The sequence below is a fragment of the Phascolarctos cinereus genome, unplaced genomic scaffold (assembly GCF_003287225.1).
Source record: "Phascolarctos cinereus isolate Bilbo 61053 unplaced genomic scaffold, phaCin_HiC Scaffold_2;HRSCAF=192, whole genome shotgun sequence".
In the NCBI taxonomy this organism is placed as follows: Eukaryota; Metazoa; Chordata; class Mammalia; order Diprotodontia; family Phascolarctidae; genus Phascolarctos; species Phascolarctos cinereus.
The window spans coordinates 34,469,128-34,491,433 of record NW_027555625.1 but is presented as its reverse complement, the minus strand read 5'-3'; the positions used below and the strand labels follow the sequence as shown (position 1 = coordinate 34,491,433).

General features: G+C 40.4%; 1 protein-coding gene across 2 annotated transcripts in view; it reads left to right on the top strand.

The window, feature by feature from the left end:
- Window positions 1-22,306, top strand: part of ST3GAL5 (ST3 beta-galactoside alpha-2,3-sialyltransferase 5) — a 76,002-nt gene that overhangs the window by 15,189 nt on the left and 38,507 nt on the right. For both annotated transcript variants that reach the window (XM_020969481.2, XM_020969482.2), the window contains exon 2: window positions 16,475-16,595. In XM_020969481.2, the coding sequence (XP_020825140.1) occupies window positions 16,475-16,595 (121 nt within the window). The remainder of the gene's footprint in view (window positions 1-16,474; window positions 16,596-22,306) is intronic.

Below are 22,306 nucleotides of genomic sequence, written 5' to 3'. Positions count from 1 at the left end.
GTATAGAGTGCAGTGTTTAATTGATGCCATGGGGATCCCTTAGCTCCCCCTTTTTGTTTTTGGAGCACCATCTTTAATGTACGATTGGTGCGTTCAACTATGGCCTGACCGTGAGGATTATAAGGAAGACCAGTAGTATGACTAATAGAGAACTCAGTACAAAACTTTTTAAAACCCTGCAAATATATGCAGGACCATTATCAGTCTTTAAGCATTGAGATGGGCCAGCGAAAGAAAAACAATGAAGCAAATGATTAATAACATAGCGGACAGCCTCACCCGCTTGAGCAGTAGCAAAAATAAAGCCTGAATAAGTATCAATAGAAACATGAACATACTTTTGTCTTCCAAAGGGAGAATAATGAGTAACATCCATTTGCCATAAGGCGTTAGGTGTAAGTCCCTTGGGGTTATGGACATCAACATGAAAAGGGGCTGAAAAGGCACACAAGTAGCACAGCACTTAACAATTTCACGTGCTTGTGATTTTGTTATGCCACATAAAGTTCTTAAAGACCTAGCAGATAAATGTAATTGATTATGACTATTCCTTGCTATTTCCACATTCATTGTTAAAGATTTATCAACAAAATCATTACCTTCAAAAATTGGTCCTGGAGCAAGAGTATGGGACCGAACATGCAAAACATAAAATTTTTCTGTCCTATTCTGTATATAATGTTGTATATCATGAAGCAACTGACAGATATTATTACCAGTATTTTTTATTATTGCAGTCTCTAGGTGTTTTAGGATTCCTTTTACATATTTACTATCTGGGATGATATTCATTGGCTCCTTATGTTTGTGAAAGGCACAATAGACAGCATATAATTCATTCTGTTGTGTGGAGGTAAAAGGTGTATTAACCACCTGTAATTTTCCAGATAGAAGCCTTATTCATCTTTGTGGCATCAGTAAAGACATTAATTCCGTATACGGGTTCACCTGATGTATGTGTGGGTTGTATCCAAGGCCAATTCTCAAAGATTACATGATATTTAAGGGGTTTTCCATACACAAGCTTCAAATTGATATTCACTTTCCAGTTGGGCATTGTTTGTATTGCCATTTCAATTATTTGTTGAGAAAATGGAAGGTATATGACTTCCGGATGCGTGCCACATAATGTTAAACATCTGTTATCAATTTTATGTATTAAGTCCCCTATCAGAATCATATAATTACTTAAAGTGTTTTTTGGCTGAGATGGTAAATATACCCATTCTAAAAGCCTTTGTTTCTGATGTATTACTGCTGTTGGAGAATTTGGGGTGTTAAATATAGAAGCTTCCACGCTTTCATGCCTATCAATCCTGTTTGTGTGTGCTCCAACTACTTGTTCCTGAATATACAACAATGTTTGCTTTGCCTCAGGGGTCAGTATCCAGGGTGAATCTAATTGAGGATCACCTTTAAGGCAATCATACAAGGCTATCAGTTTATAATTTGGAATGCCAACCTGTGACCAAAGCTACTGTATATCTCCTATAATTTTCTGAAAATCATTAAATGTTTTCAATTTTCATAGGTCTGTTGTTGGTGGATGTAAAACTATTTTCTCTTGAAGTATTTGATGGCCGAAATATTGAAATGGTGGATGTTTTTGAATCTATTCTGGGGCTATTTGAAGCCCATGACTTTGCAACAATTCTTGTGTTTTTTGTAAAATTTCTTCTAACACTTCAGGATTAGGATGAGCACATAAAATGTCATCCATGTAATGTATCATTTTTAGCTTTTTGTAATGGAATAGTAAAAAAGCAATCTTTTAAATCAATAACTATCAAAGGCTGGGAAGTCATAAAGCATCGTTAATTTTCCTGACTACTTTGCAATAATAAAAACAGATGAATTTTAAGGAACCCAAACAAGTTCATTAGATTTCGTTTTGTATTTTGTCAGTTTTATGGATAGAAAAAGCACAAACAGTGGGGGGAGAAATAACAGCTCTCAGTAAATGTAAAATATCGCGCCCACAAATTAAGGGGAAATGAATTGAGTTTTAGCTATCTGTTATCCTAGTAGTTTAAATTCATCTTAAAATAATTGATTAGTGGTGATTTATTAGACAAGCTAAAAGTAATTAATATCTGTAAAAATTATATGAAACTTATTAAAAATTATCAAGGAATCTTGATTAATTTGTAACATTTTGGTGGTATGCTTGTAGACTGTAGAACAATATACCTAAAGTAAGCAAAGGGTGATACCTTTTGTACCTTGTCAGGGGTAATTATAAATCTATGAGACTGAAAGGCTTGTTAAAACTTGGGCATTAATAAGGAGAGTTTGGTAGTAGTAGGACAACTGCAAAGTTTATCATCCATATAATAAATTATTTTTGTCTGGGAATATTTCTGACTAACAAGTTTAATAGTGTTATGAACAAAATTTGTGCACATGGTAAGAAACATTCCTCCTTAAAGGATCACAATAGGAAAAATGGGAAATACTGATTTAATGAGACAACTATACCCAAATTCAAACTCAAAACAAAATTAATTATAGTTCTAAGAGTCTTTTACCTCAAGCAGTAAGTTTCACTGATTATGGCTTAAAGCCAGATACAGTTAATTATTTTCATAGAAATGCAATAAGCAATAAAGATTTACTAGGTCTCACATATATAAGAAATTTTACTTAACATCCTTTCTTTCCCACATTTAAACTTGTCTTGGTGAGAAAGCCAATTATTAGAAATTATTTATATAAAGTTGCAATTTCTCAGTAAGCTAAATGAATTGTTTAGGAACTCAATAACATAAACAAATTCTTTTCTCAGAGCAGCGACCTTGGCACACAGCTGGTAGGAGCTTTTGGCAAGCTTACAAAGTTAAGGGAATTGCCTTGTGCCCCTCCTTTTCTCTCAGAAGTAATTAAAAATTCTAGGTCTTAACTTTAAAACAGTAACTTCAAATAACTTAGTTAACAATTTGGTAATTTTCCTGAGTGATAGTTAAATTGTTTTAGCTCTAAGCTGTTCTTTAATCATAGGTAAAGACAGAAATACCTGATTTTCTAAATGACAGTTATAAAAAATCATAGAACAAGATTAACCGGACTTGATAAAATAATTTAGCTGAATTTACACAGTTATCTCACTACCTTTCAGTTTCTTTTAGTTCACATTTTAATAACATCTAAATTATTAAAAATTGCTTGACATAACACATAAAAGTGTACCAATTTGTAATGAGACTAGATTTTTTAAAACTTGAAACATGCATATTGCTAATGTGAATGAACTAAATTATCTTTAGATTGTGTTCCAATACTTAAAAACTTTTCTTTTTGATCTGAAGAGGAAACTCGTCCTCCTTATCTTCTCCCTCTTTCTCCCCCACCCCAACCTGGCCAGGGTTGGAATTCGAGAGAAAGGAAGAGAATATTTTTCAACATAATCTTTCAATCTTACACCCAAAGCTTTGGCCAGAGCCTTAGAATGCAAAAAAGAAAGAGAATTTTTTCTCCAAAAGTTTCCAAATCTTTTACTCTCAAATCATCTATTCCTGCCATTCATGCAAACAGATTATGTTATTCTTTCTATCTATACTTTTCTTTATTCCTGTATGCTTAAGCTTTCTTGCCTTTTGTCAGATTATATACCCTAAATAATGAAGTACTTTTTCTCCCATTCTCTCCCCCATCCACCCGCTCCCAGGAATGTGGCTGGTATTAGGGAGGGGGAAGGGGAGAAAGTCACTATCAACATTTCAGAATCCAGTTGCAGCCCTTGGCTGCCTGGCAGTGAAAGGTTAAATAAATTATAAACATGAATCACAGACCATCATTCACACAGACACAGACAAACACAGAACAAAATGACAGGGAGAATCCAAAAGCAAGAAACTTGTCAGAAATTCCCTACACAAATGAAATAATACTATTTTTATTTTATTTTATCTTTTCTTTCCATGGTATTCTAAAACCAGGCAAAATCTTTCTTAAGGTTTTGGTTTTTATAAAAGGCAAAACAATCTGTAGTTGTATAGGGACCTCTCGTAATGCTGCTTGAGTCTAACAGCTCAGGGTGTGGAGAGTGTGGAGGGGGTTTTGAAGCTTCGGCTAAGTCAGGATATAACCTATAAATCTTAGGTCTGTTCTCACTCTCAGGAGAGCCTGCTCTACTATTGTTAGGTGAGCACGACAAAGAAGTTTGAGTACAGGCAGGGAATTTTCTCTTCTCACCCTGTATGTCAGCTTGCGAGCCCATTTTTATAAGATTATATATAGTGAAAGTGCCCAGGGGAACTGATTTTGGGCCTTTGGTATCATAAAATTCTGTCAATTGTTCCCCCACTATCTTCCATGGTTCTAAATCTAAACTCCCTTCCCTTGGAAGCCGTGGAGATGTTATATCAATAATATCTAGAAACTGTCTTATTTTCTTGGAAGTTACCGAGCACCCCTGTTCCTTGATCACTTGATATATTACTCTAACATTTTGTTCCTTATCTGACAGTTTACCTAGATTTTGCCTCATGGTAAGAAGTTCTCTTACCACTCCATAGTCTTGCAGTGGGATACAATTCAGAGACCTCTCACAAGGAGGCTGCCTGGCTTCAATAGACCTCGGTGTCTTGATGTGGGTGTCACGTCTTCTTTGTCCAGACGTGTCCCGACTGTTTCATGCAGCTGTCTTACTCTCCGTATCTTCAGTGCAGCTTCACGACAGCAGTGCAGCCCCACGTTGGGCTCCAGTTTGTTGTGCACAACTAGTTCACTTGGCTACAGAGCCTACCTAGGACCTAGGATTTCCCAATCACCTGAAGAATCAAGACCAGCTTGATCTTTTATTCCGAGCACGCATTGATGAGGCGGGAGAAAAGATGGCAGCAACTCTGTTTATTTTTAGCAAAACACTTACTTATATAGTAAATAACAGGAACTCTTTCTCAAGTTACAATGACGTATAACCCATGCTGTGCTCAAGGACAGTGCATGCACAGTCCGTGCACTTACCTACTACCAATCACAAATACACTGTTAATGACTAATGAGTAACTAGGGAAGTTAGAGATGTATAGAATGGAGCACCGAACCAGGCAATCTGCACACGGACCAGCACCTGAGAGGGGCCTCAGCCCTTCCGTGAGATCTCCTGCCACTGTCTGTGGCCCTCTACATCCTTACAGATCCCTAGCACATGAAGAGTTAGACATGACTGAAAGACAGAATGGAGACACAGGTCCTTGTCCTCTGATTCTGAATCTAGTACTCTTTAGAGTATAGCTGAGTTGCCTCTAAGTGCCCACATTGCACAATGTTTTCCTTCAAATTTGCCTTCACTGGTGGACCTCACTGTTACTCACCAGTGGTTAGCGTACTCCTGCCCTTTACCACTCTCCCCATCCTCGTGATGCCAACATCCCAGCTGCCAAAAGACAAATCCCTTCCCATGATTTCAGGTGTTGCTTCTTCATTCTTATCCTCTCCCTACTCTCAATGTTGCACTCCAGACGTGCCTACCCGCTCCAGTGCGCCCTCTGAAATGCCTGTTCCATAATTAACAAATTTGCTTTTATTTTAAATTTCTTCCTCTTTTACTTCTTTCGTCTTTTAGCATCCATTGAGAATTGGCTGCCTCCTGAGGTCACAAACTCTCTGGCCACCCTTTCCAGGATGGCTTGCACTTTCGTTCATATTCTCTGACTCATTGGTCATTGTGGTGGAGTCAGCAGACTCCTCGCTCCCCATTGCCACTTTCAGACTTTGCCTCTACCAACACCACTCAGCACTCTCTCCTTTGAGGTTCATTCAATCTAAATTTATCACTCAGCCGACATTTTAGTAGCTGTTATCTACTGACTCCCAGAACATTTTCCTTGCTCAATGAGCTCAGTGCCTGTCCTGTATTTTGCCCCCTCACCCAAGAAAAAAGATTAAGGCCATTCCATAAAAACTTTCTTCATCTTATATCCCTGGGATATTGTCTCCCACTATCTTTTTTCCCCCTGCAGTCTCCAAGGATAGGGTGGCTGTTCTTGCCAAGTCAGACCCTTCTACTGTGTTGTTAATCCAATTGACCCCATCCTTCTCTGGGTCCTCCTCTCTTTTCTTTCTATATCCCCTCATTTGATGATCTCTACATTAGTTCTAATGGGTTCACTTTATTATATTTACTCACATAATTTTCAGACCTGTTTATTCAGTCCTAATCCCTCATCCTGAATTACCAGCTGCTTATTGGACATTTTAAACTAGATGCTCTATAATCACCCTCAAATTGAACATATAAATCAGTATCTTTCCCACAAACCCTCTCCTCTTTTGAACTTCCCATACTACTGTCAAGGACATCACCATACCTCTTCCCATCACTGAAGTTCATAATAGCAGTGTCATCTTTGACTCTTCTCTCTCTGTTACCTCATAGCTCAACCAGATATTAAATCTTGTCATTACTTTCTCTTTTTTTAATTTTAATTTTTTAAATTATTTTTTTATAATATAAATTAATTTATTTTTAGTTTTCAATATTCACTTCCACAAGTTTTTGAGTTCCAAATTTCTCACCCCTCCCTCCACCCCAAGATGGCATGCATTCTGAATACCCTTCCCCTGGTCTGCCTTCTCTTCTATCTCTCCCCGCTCCTTTCTCTTATGCCCTTCCCCTTCTATATTCCTGTAGAGCAGGATAGACTTCTGTACCCCATTTCCTGTATTTCTTATTTCCCAGTTGCATGTGAAAACATTTTTTTTAAAACATGTGTTTTTAAAACTTTGAGTTCCAAATTTTCTCCCTTCCTCCCTCCCCACCCACCCTCATTGAAAAGGCAAGCAACTCGATATAGGTTATACATGTGCAGTTATGCAAAACGCTTCCTTAGTAGACATGTTGTGAAAAACTAACTCTATTTCCCTTAATCCTATCCTGCCCTCCCATTTATTCTATTCTTTCTTTTGACCCTGTCCCTCCTCAGAAGTATTTGCTTCTGATTACCCTCTTTCCCAATCTGCCCTCCTCTCTATCATCCCCCTGCTCTCTTGTCCCCTTCTCCCCCTATTTTCCTGTAGGGTAAGACAGATTTCCATACCCAATTGAATGTGTATGTTATTCTCTCCTTAAGCCAAATCCTATGAGAATAAGATTCCCTCATTCCCTCTCACCTTCCCCTGTTTCCCCTCCACTGTGAGAGACTTTTCTTTTCTGTTTTTTTTTGTGAGATAATTTACCCCATTCTACCTCTCCCTTTCTTCTCCCAGTATCATCCCCTCTCATCCCTTAATTTTATTCTCCAGATATGACCCCTTAATCTTCAACTCACCCTGTGCCCTCTATCTATCTATCTATCTATATATACATACATACAATTTTTTTCCTTCAACTACCCTAATACTGACAAAGGTCTCATGAGTTACAAATATCATCTTTCCATGCAGGAATGTAAACAGTTCAATCTTAATAAGTCTCTTATGATTTCTCTTTCCTGTTTACCTCTTCATGTTCCACTGGAGTCCTGTATTTGAAAGTCAAATTTTCTGTTTAGCTCTGGTCTTTTCATCAGGAATGCTTGAAAGTCCTCTATTTCACTGAATGACCATTTTTCCCCTGAAGGATTATACTCAGTTTTGCTGGGTAGGTGATTCTTGGTTGTAATCCTATCTCCTTTGCCCTCGGAATATTATATTCCATGCCCTGCGTCCTTTAATGTAGAAGCTGCTAAATCTTGTGTTATCCTGATTGTGTTTCCACAGTACTTGAATTGTTTCCTTCTGGCAGCTTGTAATATTTTCTCCTTGACCTGGGAACTCTGGAATTTGGCTACAATATTCCTAGGAGTTTTCCTTTGGGGATCTCTTTCAGGAGGAGATCTGTGGATTCTTTCAATTTCTATTTTGCCCTCTGGTTCTAATATATCAGGGCAGTTTTCCTTGATAATTTCTTGAAAGATGATGTCTAGGCTCGTTTTTTGATCATGGCTATCAGATAGTCCAATAATTTTTAAATTCTCTCTCCTGGATCTATTTTCCAGGTCAGTTGTTTTTCCAATGAGATATTTCACATTGTTTTCTAATTTTTCATTCTTTTGGATTTGTTTTACAGTGTCTTGATTTCTCATAAAGTCACTGTCTTCCAATTGCTCTATTCTAATTTTTAAGGAAGTATTTTCTTCAGTAATCTTTTGGACTTCCTTTTCCATTTGGCCAATTTTTTTTTTAGGGCATTTTCTCCTCATTGGCTTTTTGGACCTCTTTTGCCATTTGGGTTAGGCTGTTTTTTAAGGTGTTATTTTCTTCAGTATTTTTTGGGTCTCCTTTAGCAAACTGTTGACTTGTTTTTCATGATTTTCTTGCATCACTCTCATTTCTCTTCCCAGTTTTTCCTCTACTTCCCTTACTTGCTTCTCAAAATCCGTTTTGAGCTCTTCCAAGGCCTGGGACTGATTCATATTTTCTTGGAGGCTTTGGATGTAGGAGCTTTGACTTTGTTGTTCTTCTGGTTGTATATTTTGATCTTCTTTTTCACCAAAGTAAGATAATATAGTCTGACTCTTTTTGCACTGCTTGCTCATGATCCCAGCCAATTACTTGAGTTTTAAACTCCTTGTTAAGGTAAGAGTCTGCTTCCAATGTGGAGAGTATACTGTCCCAAGCCTCAGGGGTTTGTGTAGCTGTTTTCAGAGATACTTGTAGGGACCTGTAAATTTTCAGTTCTTCCAAGGTGGTATGATAAGGGGCGAGGTATTTACTCCTTTCCTGGCCTGTGACCACAAGTATTCCTTTCTGTCCCATAACTGTGAGGAGGGGTTCCTCTCCACAGCCACTACAAGCTCCACCATGCCAGCGCTCCTCCTCACCCCAGCACTGCCGCCCAGAACTGTGACCCAGATCCACACACGGGCAAAGCAAGAGATTCCTGCCTCAGCACTGGCAAAGAGATCCCTGCAATCTCTCTCTGATCAACCACTGGATTCCCCCTCAGTCTGTGGGCTGGAAGCTTGGGAAGCAGCTGCCTCGCTCAGGGCCAGGCTCTTGGGGAATGGAGCTGAGACCCCGCCTTCTTCTCTGACCACCAACAGAAACAGATTTTTCCCACTGACCTTCTAAGTTGTCTTTGGCATTCGTGGATTGAGGAGTCTGGAAACCTCCACAGCTGCCCGCGATTCACCAAATCCACCCCTCCCCAATTAGAGAGAGAGAGAGAGAGAGAGGGAGGGAGGAAGGGAGGGAGAGAGAGAGAGAGAGAGAGAGAGAGAGAGAGAGAGAGAGAGAGAGAGAGAGAGAGAGAGAGAGAGAGAGAAGAGAGAGAGAGAGAGAGAAAACACCCTTTAAAACAAGCATGCATAGTCAAGAAAAACAAATCCACATAATTACCATGTCCAAACGTATGTCTCTTTCTGTACCTTGAGCCCATCACCATTCTGTTAGAAGGTAGGTAATGTGTTTCACCATGCACCACTGTTTAGCCATTCCACAGTTGATGGGCACTCACTTTGTTTCTAATTTTGTTTCTATTTCTTCTAATTCTGTTTTCTTCCTTTTCATTTCCTCTTCAGGATCAGGAAGTTTGTTTTGCTTGTGGCTGTCCCTTTCCCCTGTGATTATCCTTCCTCTTAACTACCCCCCCATCCCCACCCCATTTCTTGTGTGTTTTCCTGTTGAGTTTGATGTGTTTTTACAACTCTGTATGTGTGTTCAGCCCTCCTTTGTCCATTTCATATAGGGGTTGGGATCATCTCTCACACCTTATTCCATGTTTGTATACTCTTCTCATGCACCCCATTTATGAGAAAAATGAAGTTCTGCCCTCTGCTTCCTTCTTTCTAGTCCTACTTTCCTCCTTTTACTTTCCCTTCTCTTTCTCCTCTTTAAATCCTCAAAACTAATCAACTTAATCCACCCCTAGGTCCTCTGTTTTCTATATTTAACCCCCACAGTATCCTTTGGATACATTGAGGTTCAGAGGACACTTGGGTTCTTTTCCCCCTATCAGAATGTTAGTACTAGATCATCATACAGCTTCTTCCTAAACAAATTAACCTTTTTAGGTTTCTTGGAACTCTTGGGCTTGTATTTCTTATATTTCCTCACTCCATCTTCAGGCTCTGAGCTTTTCATCAGAAATGATGGAAATTTCTCTACTTTTGAGGCAACTGCATGGCTCTGGGGATAGAGTGCTGGGCCTGGAATCAGGAGGACCTGAGTTTAAATTGAGCCTCAGGTACTTGATAGCTGTGTGACCCTGGGCAAGCACTTAATTCTGCCTGCCTCAGTTCCTCTCCTGTAAAATGAGGTGGAGAAGGAAACGGCAAAACTGCTCCAGTATCTTTGTCGAGAAAACTGCAAATGGGGTCACAAAGAGTCGGATTCGACTGAACAACCATAACCTCTATTCTATTGAAGGGATCCTTTCTCCCCTGGGGAATTAGAGTAAGCTTTTCAGGGTAAATTCTTCTTGATTATAAGCCTATATCTTTTGCCTCTTGGAATATTGTATTCTAAGATCATCTTTGTTTTGTTTTGTTTTGTTTTGTTTTAGAAGTTGCCAGGTCTTGTGTGATCCTGATTCTGGTTCCTTGGTACTTAAACTGATTGGCCATCTCTTTTTTTTTTCCTTTGACCTGGAAGCTCTGGATTTTGGTTAGGACATTTCTATGATCTTTTCCTTTCGGGATTCCTTTCGGGAAGTGATTGGTGGACGCTGTTTTTGCACTCTGGCTCTAATAGACCTGGGCGGTTTTTACTTATGATTTTAGTGTCCAGACTCCTTTTTTATTATAGTTTTCAGGGGGTCTATGATTCTTAAATTTCCTCTTTTACTAATCTTCCTGGTCAGTTGTTTCTGATAGAGGATTTCTTATATTTTCTTCTACTTTTTTCAATCTTTTCAATATATCCTAATGTTTCTTCCTCCCACGGAAGCATTAATTTATGTCTGATTAGTATAACTTTCAGAGATTCCATTTCTTGGGTAAAGTTTACCCATTTCTAGTCTAAACTATTTATTCTTCCTTTAATTCTTTCCACCAAAGGCCTTTTTTTCCATTTTAAAAATTCCTTGCTTCATTTTTTTTTGAGGTATTCATGTTGTTCTTGTGGAAAATCCGTTTTTTCCTTTGAGTCTCTGGTTCCAGTTGTTATGGAGTTTCTTATTTCCTTTTGTTGTAACCTCTATATTTGCTATAATTTTTGAAAGGTGTTATATTCTTTGATTTATTTGTCATTTTAGTTTTAGCCAGGCCCAGGCTCCTCCCCTTGCTGTACATTTGCAGGGCATGGTCGGTCCTACTTGGTTTTGGTTTGGATCCCCTGGGTTTCGGTGCTGACCTCTACCTCTCAGAGTTAGTACTTACCTGTCTTTGAGGTTCAGAGTCCTGGATCCTTAGGACCATTTTTGGTGTCATGGGACAAAGTGGTAGGGACCTTGGCATCCTTGCACCTGGTCTGAGCACTACCATTATGCTCTGGTCATTTTTGCTCCCACCCAAGGTTCCCACCCTCGAGTCTTCTGACTTTCCTGGAGCTTTCCCAGAGGACCCTCCACTCTTAATGTCTTCAGGCACAAAGTCTTGCCCATGTGACCTTGGCCCTTCTTGAGTCCTGCTGAAAGGCTGCTGGTTGGTTTGCCTTCTTTGGCACAAGTTTGCTGGTGGCTCCCTTTCTTATTGGGGCTTCTGCCTAACTTTTCTGTGCAGTTCTGGGGTGGAAGAAATCACTATAGCATTTCTTGGTCAATATTCAGTCTGGTATAGATTTTAGGTTTTGATGGGCTGCCTCTGGTCAGGCCACCATCTTGGCTAGAAGTCCCAGGAAACATTTCTTGTGAGCTGCTAGTGTCATCCCTTCAAAAGTGACCATCCATCCTCTCTTTATTGACCTTGTATGTTCTGATTTACACATCTTGACTTCCATTAAAATATGAGCAGCTGATGTTTTGTATTTGTATCTCCAGTGCTCAGCTCGGTGCCTGGTGCATAGAAAGTACTTAATAAACTCATGCTGATTGATTTGTAACAATCCAGTGAGGTAGGCAGAGTGGTTTTTTATCTTCATTTCACATGTTTGTTTTTTATTTGTTGGACGTCTAAATGCCAATTATTTCCCTGAATGGGAATTAGATATATATTCCTGAAGTACAGTGAAAGCTGAGGGAATATAGATTTGACATTCATTCTGACATAGGTTTTGTTTCCCTTATCCATTGTCCTGGCTTCAGTTCACAAAGAAAATGAATACACACACATATGTACACACACACACACAAGGGGGGGGGGACAGAGAGACAGAGAGAGAGACCCAGATACACCTGTGTGACCCTGGGCAAATCAACTTCTCCCGAGTCTCAGGTTCCTCATCTGCAGGGTGGAGGGGTTGGACTTAATGGCGTCTGAGGCCCCTCTCAGCTCTAAATTGATCATCTTTGATCCTTTCAAGGGGAAAATGACAGGAGTTTCACTTGCCATCTTCCTGCTTCCATCCCACTCCCTCATCCCCACTCACACTTTCTACTGTTCCCTGATAATAGCACGCTGACCCCTTAGATTAGTAGTTTCCAGCCTATAGGAGCTGAAGAGTTCATTTAAGGGATCCATCTCACTAAATTACTCAGAATAAGAAATAATGATGATGATGATGGTAATGATATCTAACATTTGGATAATGCTAACTCTGTATCAGGCATTGTGCTAAGCTCTCAAGCATATCTTCTGTAGGTTGAATAAGTAATGTCTCACAGCCATATTACTGTTTTAAAATTTATATAACTGTACAGTGATTAACAAAATATCAAATAACTTAAGCATTGTAGTTTTGGGTTTTTTTCTGTTACCTATTCTCAACCAGCAGATGACTTCTGGTCCAACTACCTGCTCTGGGGAGGGTGAGTCCATGATATTTTTAGAGGGTTTTCCTACTTGGAAGGGAGCTACTGTCTTAGGATCTTTAAAGGGGATGGTTAAGGAATATTATTGGGAAATATTCAGATGTGCCTGTGTATTAGGGGTGGGGGAGCGTGACAGTTGTACTTGAGATTAACCAGTTTCATAAGTTATAAAAGTTCTTGCCATAAAGCTTGCTCCTCAGCTCCAACCACATACGGCCTCCTCTTCTTAGTTTCCTTTTTTTTTTTTTAACTGATGTCTTGGCATGGCCTTGATATCATCTGGTTTCTGTTGCCGTGGATCTAGCTTCTAGAATTTACTTCTCCAGCCCATAATTATGTGGTATGAGAATTTGGCTTAGTCAAGGGTTTTCCTTATACTTTTTACAAACTTAGTCATCTTGGGATGCATCATTCTTAGTTTCTTTTTTAAAAACAATTTTATTGAAAGCTCTTTTATGACCATTATTTCCAGATAGACCCACCTTCCCCCTCCCCCCCCACAGACATGAATGGAGCAATCTCATAACAAAGAATAAAAAGAAAGGGAGGAAAAAAGCAGGTCAGCCAAACTACCTAACCAAGCCTGATAATATATGTACTGTTCCCTATCCATAGTCATATCAGAATAACTTGATTTCCTTTTTTGACGTGATAACTAAATTAGTAGATGAGAGGAATTTGATGGATTTAAATGGCTGGATTCAGAGTCATCATTAATGTCATTGTGGCAAGAAGTTTCCAGTGGAGAACTCCAGGCATCTGTACCTGGCTTTGTGCTGCTTAACGTTTTTATTGATGTCATAGATAAAGGCATAGATGGTAGGCTTATCACATTTCAAGTGGTACAAAGCTGGGAGAGATAGCTAACACAGTGGATGATAGATTCAGGATCCAAATGGACCTTGACCTGCTAGAGTATTAGACTGAATCCAATAAAATGAAATTCAGTAGATACAACAGAATCAACTGCACAAGTACAGGCTGGGAGGTCCAGCTGTTGTTCTGCAAAGGATCTGGGGGTTTTCCAATATTGCAATCTCAATAGGAATTAGCAGCATGGTGTCACAGTGATACTGGGCTGCATTAGGGGACATCATACCTAGGAACAAGTCTGTGATAATTCCACTGCATTCTGCCCTTGTCCTATGTCAGTTCTGAGCACCATGGCTTGGACAGTGTCTAGAAAGGGCAACCCGGGTGGTGAAGACCTTGAGTTCGTGCCATGAAGAGTTGGGGAGGGGCAGAGGCCAAGGACGGGGAGACATGATGGCTATATTCAAGTATCTGAATGGCTTTCATGTGGGCAAAGGCTGGGAATGGCTCGGTTTGGCCCAGAACCAGAAACGATGGGTAGAAATTGTAAAGAGGCCAAGTTCAGCTGGGCGTCAAAGAAAACTTCCTGATGAGATCTGTCCCAAGGGAATGGCTCGCCTCAAGAAGCGGCTCTCTCCACTCTGGGGGTCTTCGCTGAGAGTCTTAGCAGCCGCTTGTGGAGTGTGCTCTGGTGGGGCTTCCTTTGTTGTCGAGTTGCGTGAGAAGGCTGCTGAGGGACGCTGCCTCTGCAGAGCAGGAAAGACGCTCCATGTCTCTGTTTTTCCAGCCTTGCTCACTGTCATTGAATAGGATTTAATTCATTATTGTTCTCCTTTCTTTTTATGTTGTTATTGTGTAGGTTGTTTTTCTGGTTTTTCCTGTCAGCCTTAAGTTTAAAATCAACCGACATTTGTTACGGACCTTCCATAAGCAAGGCACTGGGACTGCTGAGACAGATGTGAAACAGTCTCTGCCGTCCAGGAGTTCACTCTCCTAAAGAGGAGAGGGGATACAAAGTGTGCACCGGGATTGCAGGCTAGGGATGAGGAGAGAGAAAGTGACCATGGCTGAGGGGGCATCAGGGATGGAGGCGTCTGCGCTGGCCCTCCAAGGGGATGATAATGAGGATTCTGAGGAGGGGCAATGAGTGAGGAAAGATCATTGTCCAGACATGGGGGGTAGAGAGATAGATAAAGCATGTATTTAGTAAGTGCTAGCATACTAAATGCGTACCAGGGCAGATTTGTACTTGGGGCTTCCTGGCTCAGGTCCTAGTCTCTATCCACCAAGGCACCCACCTGCCTCTGTTAGGCAAAATAGTGTAAGGCACAAAGGACTAAATCCAAGTATCCTAAAGAGTTTTTTGTTGTCTCTAACTAGCTTAACCTGAGCCTAAGGGAATAGCCTTGGGGCCTTTTCCTGGCTGGGGAGAACAGTGGAGCCTTTGCTCAGAATGACTGCATTCACTTTGGGTTCTACATCTGAATGCTACCCAGGGGGAAGAGGGGCTAAGGATGAGAGTAGGAGAGAACTGGACCGTGTGTGTGTGTGTGTGTGTGTGTGTGTGTGTGTGTGTGTGTGTGTGTGTGTGTGTGTGTGTGTGTGTGTGTGTGTGACAGAGAGAGAGAGAGAGAGAGAGAGAGAGAGAGAGAGAGTTCACAAGGATTCTATTAGATATGACTTGGATTTACCAATGTATCTTACACACACGTACATACACACACACACACACACATACATACACACACACATTCTCTAGCAAGCAATATCTTTCTGTTATATTCTCAGAGGAAGGTTTGCATTTACAGCTAAGAAATTCTACATGTCATGACCTATATCAGATTGCATGCCATCTTGGGGAGGGGGAGGGGAGGAAGGGAGAAAAAATATTTGGAACTCAAAATCTTATAAAAGTGAATGTTGAAAAAAATATATATTAAAAAAGTTTCCATGTCAAGTCCATCCATCTAAGAATTATTAACAGAGGTATAGAGCCTCAAATGAAGCATTTTAACAAATGAAGTTTAGTCAGTGCTGTCCCAGTGGCTGTGAATGACGTGTGCAGGGTCCCATAGCTACTAAGAATCTTAGGTGGGATTCAGAGTCCCACGTGTTCCTGATGCAAAGGCTAGCTCTCTTTCCAATATACTATTGTATTGTCTCTTGTGGGAAAAATGGGGGGGGGAGATATTATTGAGCCTAGAGATGAAAAGACCTGCCAGCAACTTTGATAGGATGGAGCGAGCTCTGGGGTTGGGGACCTACTGTCTGGCACCAAGAACGTTTCCTGCCCCAGTCGCCTCAATGCCTTTGTCTGTAAACTGAAAGTATCAGGCCAGCTGGCTTTCTAAGATTCCTTTTTGCGCTTATGAGAATATTTGTAACTTCACTGAGGACAGACTGGGAAGGAATGAGCCAAGACTCGAGTGAAAGGCCTTTAGATTCTCCTTCAATCTCCTCAGGAGGCCTGGGAAAGGACACTGTACTGGATGTACTGCGTGGCTGTAGATCTTTGGGAGGGTGGCCTGTGAGTATGGGATAGAACTCTCTGCCTGATGGCCTGCTCCCACCTGTGCTTGGCACATTTGTGCCTAAGAGGGGCTGTAGGGTTTCTAAATTTGAGGCAGAAATCACGCCATTTATAATGGGGTGGTTACCAAATAAACCTGTTCAGTTGAAATAAATATTCTGAGAGTACCTTGAATGTGAAGCATGATGTTGCTTGTTGCCTGAGTAAATTAGCATCTTTTCCCCTCCCCTTTCTCCCTCTTTTCTTCTAGCTCCCTTCCATTTTCTCTGTTTTTCATTTTCTTCTTTTCTATCTATTAACAGCAATGCCAAATGAGTATAACTATGTGAAACCGAAGAGTGATTGCCCTCCTTCCCTGCCATGGTATGCCCAACCTCCAAAAAAAATGAGAAGACCCAGCCTGTTATTAAAAGACATTCTCAAGTAAGTCTATTTATCATAGGAATCCTGAAAAAGATTAGAGAAATAATTCTGTGTAATTTTGAATGTTAAATACAATGAATTTTGATGGTAATTAATTTTGATAACTGGTTTCTAGTAAGACATGTATTATCAGAAATTCAAGTATTCATAGAAGTTAATCAGGGTGCTTTGCTTTAATTTATTTACATAGCTAATAAGGAAAGTAAGCATTTTATATAATTGAAATTGAATTGTGAAAATTGGCCTTTTCCTCCATTCTCCCTTCTCCATTTCCCCCCTCCCTCATTTTCCCCCCTCCATTTCCCTTTCCTCACCTCAGCTCCCCTTTTACTTAATCTACAAAAGAATAAAATTAATGTAATCAGTCCATCAGCTACCTGCTGCCCAGCCTCCCACCCCCACCCCGTTAGCACTTCTCTTTTGTCCTTGGGCTCTACATCCCTTGGAGTTTAGAAGAACAAGAAAAGTCATTGCTTAGGTGAAGAATGTGGATGTTGGCACAGCAAACTCTCAACATTCAAGACCTCAACAGTCTCCCGTATAGGACTGCATCAAAATCCGAGATGTCTGCTGCTTCTCATATTGTGGAGAGTGTCCACAGTGGCAGTGCTTTGGGGGCAACATGCTTCATTAGCCCAGGCCTTATTGTGACCCCCTGGGGGACCTTGGAAACTTTTCTAATCACATGCTTGCCCAGGGATTTACACTTGAGCATAAAGTGACCTAGGTGACCTATGTTAACATATGGTGCCATTAGTGAAGCTTATCCCCATCATACTTAAAGATCGGTTCTTTAAAAAAAAAAAAGGAAAGAAAGAAAGGCCTACTTGATGCTTTTTCTTTCCTATAGAACTGTTACTTCTCAATGATTTTCTTCATCTTTTATTGTAACAAAGAATTCCAACAAATCAAAACAAATGAACACATCAACTGTTGTAAATGAATTGCAATCTACTTTCGTGGAGAGAATGCCTGCACCTTGGAGGTACTGTTAAGTGACAACCCTCCTTCCTAGCCAATTTAGGCTAATCTGGCAACCTTGATTCTGAAGAGGGGCTAATAATTAGAAGGTTCCCAACTTGTAGACTGTGCAGAATAATCATTGAGTCTAACACCCTATCCTTTAATTAATAAAATGGAATTTGATGAAAACACATTTTAAATTTCCCACCAGGAAAGCCCCACCATTGATCAAATTTCATAAATTCAGTCATCACATCCATAGAACCTGGCTTGAAATGAAGAAAATGATTTTTTAAAAATTAATTTACTTTTAGTTTTCAACATTTACTTCCATAGAATTTTAAGTTTTAAATTTTCTCTCCCTTCCTCTCCTCCTCTCTCCCCAAGATGGCGTGTAATCTGATATAGGCTCTACTTATACATTCATATTAAATATATTTTCCCATTAGTCATGATGTAAAGAAGAATTAGAACTGATGGGAGGAACCATGAGAAAGAAGAAACAAAACAACAAAAGAAAAGGAGAGTAAACAGTATGCTTCCATCTGCATTCAGACTCCAAAGTTCTTTTTCTGGATGTGGACAGCATTTTCCATCGTGAGTGTTTTGGAGTTGTCTTAGATCTTGCATTGCTGAGAAGAAGTAAATCTATCAAAGTTGATCATCACACCATGTGGCCATTACTGTGTACAACATTCTCCTGGTTCTGCTCACTTCACTCAGCATCAAACCATACAAGTCTTTCTAAGGTTTTTCTGAAGTCCATTTGCTCATAATTTTTTATAGCACAATAGTATTCCATTACATTCACATACCACAGCTTGCTCAACCATTCCCCAATTGATGGGCATCCCCTCAATTTCCAATTCTTTGCCACCACAGAAAGAGCTGCTATAGACATTTTTGTACATGTGGGTCCTTTTCCCATTTTTATGATCTCTTTGGGATACAGCCCTAGAAGTGCTATTGCTGGGTCAAAGGATATGCGCATTTTTATAGCCCTTTGGGCATAGTGATGAAACTGATTTAAACAGACATTAAACTTTTGGAATTTGAGGGATTACTCATGTGGAAAACAAGGGCATTGAATGAGGTAATCTCTAGGCTCCCTCCTTCATGCTCCTCTTCAGTCTTTCCTTCTCTTTTCCTTTGTATGCATTGTCCTCCATGCCTACAGTGGCCTTTTTTCCACCTTTCTCAGTTTCTTTGAATCTCTAGCCTCCTTCTAGGCTCAGCTCGGGTATTTGCTACCTCCTGTAGGAAGCCCTTTTCACAATTAGATCATACCGACGATGGTGTGTGAGATGGATTGGAGCAGAGAGGCTAGCTCAGAGGCCATCTGTTACCTATTTGACCTTGGGTGAATCCTTCACTTCTGTGGGCCTCAGTTTCCTCATCTGTAGAATGAGGGGGTTAGATTCACTGACCTCAGAGATCCTTTTCAGCTCTAACTCTATGGTCCTTCAAGACAGACATGAGAGATACAAGCAAATCAAGGAATGGGCTCGCCTAATTATAGAGGAGCTGTTTACTCTTAAATGCTGTCTATGAATTGGGCTTGATAGATCCTAGTGTTTAATTGTTCAATAAAGAAGCTATGGTATTAGGTTATCCTTGCCTCTCTGGATACTGCCCAGTGCCTCTAGTTGTGCTATATATAGACCCACCTACCAGGCGGCCTTTAGAAAATAAGTAATTCTACTTGGGGGTGGGGGGGGGTGGGGTGGATCGGGGTTTTTCTGATCCAAGTAGGATATTGACTCTATAAACTTTTTAGCCATTCGCAGTAACAGTAATCTCCCTTCAGCTGAGCAAATATAAAAAAGCAGAATATTTGGCAGAAAATAGAAAATGGTCCTTGAACAACTGTGGCAGTTTCACCATGCTTAGCAAAATTTAGTTGCTCTACCACTAATTTATAGCATTAAAATTAGCTGGGTGTTTATCTCTGTCCACTCATCTCCTTCCATCATCTTTTTTTCTTTTCTTTTCTTTTCTTTTCTTTTCTTTTCTTTTCTTTTCTTTTCTTTTCTTTTCTTTTCTTTTCTTTTCTTTTCTTTTCTTTTCTTTTCTTTTCTTTTCTTTTCTTTTCTTTTCTTTTTTTTCTTACTCCACCCTCCCTCCTGTTTTGCCCTTCTCACCAATATTCACAGAGGGTGTAGCTTACAGAGCCCCAGTTTCTAAGCAGCTCATATTTACAAATAGCTATTCCAGTTAGGGATTTGCTTCTCTCTCTACTAGACACTCTCTCTTCACTACGTCTAGGGTTACTGGCACTTCACTGTGACTCCTCCTGTGTGTAACAGCCTCCCTCTCTTCTTCTGCCACTTCTATTGTCACTAAACCTTACTTAATGCCTCTTGGGACCCCTGTGAATTGTACTTCAGATGCTATGACTATTGCAGATTTAGGGGGCTGGGGAAAGAATATGGGAGAAAGTACAACTCTGACTGACTAGGTCCTGATGTATGACTTACCCTATATTTCTCTATGGAAACAAAGTTATAAATTAAAAGAAAAAAACCATTTATTAAGTATCTATTATGTGCAAAGCTTTATGCTAAGTGTTAAGGCTGCAAACACAAAGTGAAACTGTCCCAGACCTCAGGGAGCTTACAATCTCCTAGGGGAGGAGGGCCATAGTGATAAGGATACCACATAGACAGATAAAATGAAGGTAACTTGAGAAGGTAGCAGACAGCAGTAACAGCTGAGGAATGAGGTGATATTAGCACGTTACTATAGCTCAGTTACGCAAAGACTTGAGTATAATCCCAGAACTTGCCTGGGGACCTACCACACACACAAACACACACATGCATTTTTAATAACACTATTTCTATGGGAAATTGCTTATAATCTTCCACCATCTGTCTTTTTCAATGAGTTTATCTTCTAAGCTGCTGTTGTTGGCTTTCAAATCTGTTATTGAGCAGCGTTTGTTGGCGAGATGGTTTCTGGGCTCTTTTTTGTGGTTATTATTTCACGGTGGTGATAGCTTGTGATGTTCCTTTATCCATTTCCCATTTTTTGGTACCATTAGCTTATTAAATTAGGTCAATATGGAACTTTTGTGATTGCATGCCCTATCTTTTTATCTTGATCATTTCTTCCATTTTGATGTTGCTTTTGACTTTTGCTATAGACACATCATGGAGAAAAGAGCGCTGGTTTGGGAGTCAGGGGTCCTGAGTTTGAATTCTGGCTCACTATTTATCACCGGACAAGTTATTTAACTTTTTGGAGCCTTGCTTTCCTGTTCTGTAAAATGGGAGGGCTGGAAGAACTGGTTTCAGCTCTAGAGCCACAGTATAACTTGATGGTCGGTCTGCAGGCAGACAACAATCACCTCTCTAAGCAGTCATATTTGATGTTTGGGGTTCGTCACGTGCACTGCTTTCCCACTCTTTTTGGAAGAGAGTATTCATGAAACACTGACATGAAGCGAGGGGGTCATCTACAATCCTTTGGCCTCTTTTTATTTTTTTTCTTTTAGGCAATTGGGGTTAAGTGACTTGCCCAGGGTCACACAGCTAGTACGTGTCAAGTGTTTGGTCTGAGGCCGGATTTGAACTCAGGTCTTCCTGACTTCAGGGCCGGTGCTCTATCCACTGTGCCACCTACCTGCCCCCTTTTTTCTTCTTAATCCTAAACCAGATTCATTTTCCTACCTATTTTCAGCATTCCTCTTACAGGCCCATCTTTACAGCACAGACACTGAGTTTTAAGTGGTTGGTTTACTTGGTTTGAAGGTTCTCAGCGGGATTTTTCTATATCGTCATCATCTTTAGCAGCTCTTGACATGTAAGTAGTTATTTTCAGAGAGGATTTCTTGGGGAAAGCCTGATGTTCATTATAATCACCACAGATCAAGAAGCTGAATGTCCAGTGATGATATTTCAGTTTCATTAGGGGAAAGGGAATAAGTACTGGGCTGGTGACTTCATGTTCTCTGCAATATCTTAGAGTTACCCAGAACATAGAGAGGTGGAGCTATGTGCCCAAGGTCGCACTGGCAGTACAGTGCAGGTCTTCCTAACTCTGAAGCAAGGGACATGCACCATGCTGTGGCTTCCTCTGTTCAGTGAAAAGAACATTGCTTCAGCACCCGACATTTGCAAAGCACTATTTCTTTATTTCCCTTGAGTCCATGATGAAATCAACGTCCCCAGCTCCTTTATTTCTCCCAAGAGCCTATGAGCCATCTTCCCCTTTCATGGTAGCTGACTCCTATCTTCTGGCTTTACTTAGATGCAGAGTGGCAACATTCACATAGTACAGTTCCTCCAGTTGATCTCATTCATGTGATAAGGTTCTCATAAGAGATAGAGCCAGTTTGTAGACAGTCCATGAACCGTGATTTTTAGGACTCCCAGCCCCATTTTTGGCCACTCTCCCACCATTCTTGCAGAAGTGGGAGGTGGCCACATAGGACTAAGGGTGGCTTTTCATTTTTCTTTCTTCTGAAGGTTGCTATGGCCAAAGAATTCATCACCTGGTAGCCAACTGGTTATGAACCTCTCTACTTTCAGTTGTGTTGTTGCTCAGATAGCTGATGTGGTCTGTCACTAAAACCATACTGGAAGCCTTTCTAGCTGGGTAGAATCTGCCAGAACTTGTACTCCTCTAACATAGCCATTGAGAACCAAGAGTCACCTTCACCCTATGACAAAGCATAGGGCTAGGACTTTGTAGAGGACTTTCCAATAGGTGGGTTTTTTTCTTAACACCAACATTACCCTGATGAT